We start from the raw sequence: 4,239 nt of genomic DNA, 5'->3' as shown, positions 1-4,239 counted from the left end.
CCAACTAGGCAGGACCTAAGAACAACATAGCCAATCATATTCCTAGGGGCAATTAGTTGCACGTAGTCCTTGTCGCTAAGTCCATTTGGATCCCTGGTGACCCCCAAGAGTGTCAGAGAAAACTGTGCTGCACAGCATTTTCAAGGGTTGATTTTTTGGAAGTAGATGACAAAGCCTTTCTTCTAAGGTACCTCTGGATGGACTTGAACCTCCAACCTTTTGGTTAGCAGCTGGCTGTGCTAATATCTGTACTTCCCACGGGCTCCATAGTGGCTTCATTACTCTCTGACTTAAGATGATAAAAAAACAACAAAAGAAAAACAGTCAGGTTGATTCTGACTCACTGCTGCCACCCTATGATACAGAATAGAACTGCCCCATTTATAAGGTTGTAAGTCTTTCTTTAAAGAACCAGGTTGCCACATCTTTCTCGAGTGGAGTGGCTGGAGTGGTCAAACCCCAGCCCTTCTGGTTAGCACACGTGTTTAAGGACGCACCACCTGGGCTCCTTTAAGACTATCTAAAACCCACCACATAAACACAACACAATCATTGTGTTGATTTCAATGCACAGAGATCCTAAAAGGACAGAGTAGACTAGCTCCATAGTGTTTATGAGGCTGTAATCTTTACCAGAAGAATCAGCCTCATCTTTCTCCCTTGGAGTGGTTGATGAGTTCAAACTTCTGATCTTGTGGTTAGGTAGCCCAAGGCATAACCCATTATACCACCATGGATCTCTTTGGTAGATGATATATCAAAACCCAACTTCACTGCCATAGACTTAATTCTGACTCATGGCAGAACTATAGGGCAGAGTAGAACTGCCCCTGTGGTTTTTTGTGACTGTAACTCTTTACAGGAGTAGAGAGCCTCATCTTTCTTTCATGGAGAGGCTGGTGGATTTGAATTGCTGACCTCTCAGTTACCAGGCCAATGTGTAACTACTAGGCCACCAGGGCTCCTTGGTAGACGGTATGGACAGGGATACATTTACAAATATGGAAGTGGGAGGATAGGTGCCTTGAGATAGGTTTATAGCAAACTCACTGTGATGGAGTTGATTCACTCAATAGTGACCCTACAAAGCCACCAGGGCTCCTTGAAAGCCATCTTTCTTAGAAGTGAGATTCAAACTCATGCCTTCAGGGGCAGCCAGGGAAATGCAACCTTCATTCTCTAAGCTGGCATCATGGGTGAGCTTTCTGGGGGAGGCCACTGCCTGGTGGGCTCAGCCACTTTATAAACAGTCCTCCTTGGAGATGTCTGCCTGTTTTCTCTGAAACATATTTAAGTTTCTCATACCCAAGAAATAAATGGTTTTTCTTTCCCAAATTGGTCCTTTTATGGAGTGTTGAGATAGATGTCCTTTGAATCCCCCTCTTAGCATGTACAGAAACCAATCAGGATCCTGCTGCACTGAGAAAGATTCTTTTATTGAAGCTGACGTTCCTTTAAAAGCAGCCAGGGAGTACCAAATTACAGGATGCCACACAGCCTGCCCTCTATTCTGTCCACTACTCTAGGCTATAGATTTTTAAAAAAAAACAACCCTTTGTCCTGATTTTCACAAGTTACCACACAGTTTGGAATCTTTGGAGCAATTTCTGAAACTTCATGAGTATTGTGCCAGAAAAAGCCTCTTGAGTACACACGGTTGAATGAAAAGAATGGTTTTGAGATGTTAATTTCTGTTTCTTGTGTGTGTGTGTGTGTGGGGGGGGGGATTTACCAAATTAAAGAAATGTCGAACTTAAAAAAAAAGATCAATCTTGGAGAAAAACAGTGGGGCCTGAGGTCACTGAGCTCTTCAAAGAGAACTCACATGTGTGTATTGAACACCTACTTTTCACAAAGCTGTTGGTGAGGTTCCAAAGTTGGAGAGAAAGCCCAGCCTTCGGGTGAATATCTTCCAGTGGGGCAGACAATCCCAAACTCCAGGAACAATGGAAAGAGAGTTAAATAGTCAAACTAGATAAACACACAAACAATGTAGCATGGCATTGCGTGGCCAGGCTGATAAAAGGGTGTTGCAAGCAATACAGCCTTGTGCTTTAGAATGCAGGTGTTGCAAAACACACACACTGCCACACATGTTGTCCTTGATCCCCACTCTTTCGGTGTCTCCATGTGCCTCAGAGTGGACGTTCTTCTTCACGGGGTTTTCTTGGCGGTTATCTTTATGAAAAAGTCCCTAGGTGATGCAAACATTTTGTGTAGGACTGCTGACTTACAGGTTGGCAGATGCAAGCCACCAAGAATCTGTCAGGCATGTTTCCTTAAAGATCCCAGTCAAGAAAACCCCCTGGAGCACTTCCACTCTGCAGCACACGGAGCTATCTCAAAGGGGCACTGACTCTGGCAACTAATGAATCTTCACAGATTAACTTGCCAACCGGTAAGGCAGCAATCCAGGGAGACTCTTGGGGCCACCCAGGGACCTACAAGGATAACAATGACCTGGAAAGCCCTGGAATATCTTGACAAGGAAGGAGGATGTTGGGCTGGGAATTAACACATAGATTACAGGCAGATAATCTGGAGGTTTATCTGCTGCAAAAGACCTCTTAAGTGTTTTTGTTTGTTTTAGAAAAAACCAAAGATGTTATTTTGAGCACTGAAGGACTAAGCCTATGTTATTTTCTGTGGCCTCATGAATAATGAAGAGTGGAGAATTGGTGCGTTTGAATGACGGCACTGGCAAAGTATTGAATCTACCCCAGAAGGCCGAAGAACGGATACATCTGTTTCGGAAGTACAAGGGGAATGGACTATGGAAGAGCGAATGGTGAGGCTTTGTATAATGTATTTTAGCGTGTTATCAACAGGGACCAGTTCTTGGAGGAAGCCATTAAGCTTGGTGCAGGGTCCGTGAAAAGGACCTTCAAGGGGCTGGTTTGGCATTACCGTGACAACCAGGGCTCAAACATAGCACCGATTGAGGATGGCGCAGGACTGGACAGTGCTCCCTTCCGTTGTGCAAAGGGTTGCGCTGATTCAAAACGGATTGGGAAGCATCTACCAACAGAGAAAGCAACCGCAAGTGTGAGAGAAAGTGAGTTGAGCCTGGTTTCAATAGACCCAGGGATGATAGAGGGTTAAAAGTACCACGGTGCAAAATGCCTTAATGCCTAAGAAACTTGGGGATCCGAGGTGGGTAGCAGGTTTTAGGGCCAGACTGCAAAACATAGGAATCTCTTTTTCCCCACCAGCCCCTTCTTTCAGTATTTAGAAATGGAACTTGATTCAACCATCAGAACAATCCGGCCACCAGGTGACAGGAGGCGCACGATCATTCTGGGCTCAGTCGACGTCCCTCTGGGGGTGGAGCTCAGCGTAGTGGGAGGAGACTGGGCCAGGTAAATTCAAACTTATTCCGGTTTTCAAGAATTAGGATCAGTTCCTCAAGCATGCCCCCGGGGTGGGTGGGGGTGGCGAGGGGCTCCACCGCACGACTCCAGGCGCGCTCACAACTCCGGCGTGCGGGCTTGCAACCGGCGGTGGCGGAGCACACGCCGAGCACGCGGGGAAGGGTCTTCTCACCACCTGGTTAGTGTTTCCAGGTTTCGTCTAGCTCTTGTTCACAAGCAAGGGAAGTTCCGATGACATGGCGCTGTGCGCCCAAGAAGCGCGTTCTCAGATTCCCAGCGCGCTCAGGGGACGCGTGGCCACGCAGCCAGGTCTGTAGGACCTGGTCCAGGTCCAGCCTCCGGTCGGGGTCCCGGCCCGAGGGGGGCGACTGGGACTCGCGAAGCCGCCCAGCGCCGGCGCCTCCTGCTCACAGCCAGCAGATGGCTCCCGGCCTCTCTCCCCAGCTCCCTCGCCCCCGCGCCCGCCGCGGGGCTGCTGCGCTTTCCGGAGGGGCTGCGGGCAGGGGCGCGGCGCCCGCGGGCCCTCGCCGATCGGCCCGAGGCTGCGCGCTACGCCGGGTACCGAGCGCCCCGGGAGCGCGCGGGAGGCAGGCCGGGGACCAGGGCAATGCCCGCTCTCGCGAGGTGAGGAGGGAGCGCCGGAGGAGGAGGAGGGAGAGGAGGAGGAGGAGGGGGAGGAGAAGGAGGAGGGCCGGCGTTGCCCCCGCCTCGCCGGAGCGCGGCTGGAGCGCAGGGGCACCTTCCTCCCCGCCTCCCCGCGCGCGCCCTGCGCGTTCACCTCGAGCCGGAGGTACGGCGGGCGCCCAGCAGGGCCGGTTCCGAGCGGGCGCGGGCCGAGCCGCGCCGCCGCGGGGAGCGAGCCCGGCGG

General features: G+C 51.0%; 1 protein-coding gene across 1 annotated transcript in view; it reads left to right on the top strand.

The window, feature by feature from the left end:
• The first annotated feature begins 3,607 nt into the window (after positions 1-3,607).
• CARMIL1 (capping protein regulator and myosin 1 linker 1) overlaps positions 3,608-4,239 on the top strand; it is a 395,834-nt gene continuing 395,202 nt past the window's right edge. The window contains exons 1-2 of the mRNA XM_030887178.2: positions 3,608-3,680; positions 3,816-3,995. Coding sequence (XP_030743038.2) covers positions 3,608-3,680; positions 3,816-3,995 — 253 coding nt within the window. The remainder of the gene's footprint in view (positions 3,681-3,815; positions 3,996-4,239) is intronic.

The sequence above is a fragment of the Echinops telfairi genome, unplaced genomic scaffold (genome assembly GCF_000313985.2).
Source record: "Echinops telfairi isolate 266 unplaced genomic scaffold, ASM31398v2 ScPeMD7_5868;HRSCAF=6743_0, whole genome shotgun sequence".
In the NCBI taxonomy this organism is placed as follows: domain Eukaryota; kingdom Metazoa; phylum Chordata; class Mammalia; order Afrosoricida; family Tenrecidae; genus Echinops; species Echinops telfairi.
This window is presented reverse-complemented; position numbering and strand designations above follow the sequence as displayed.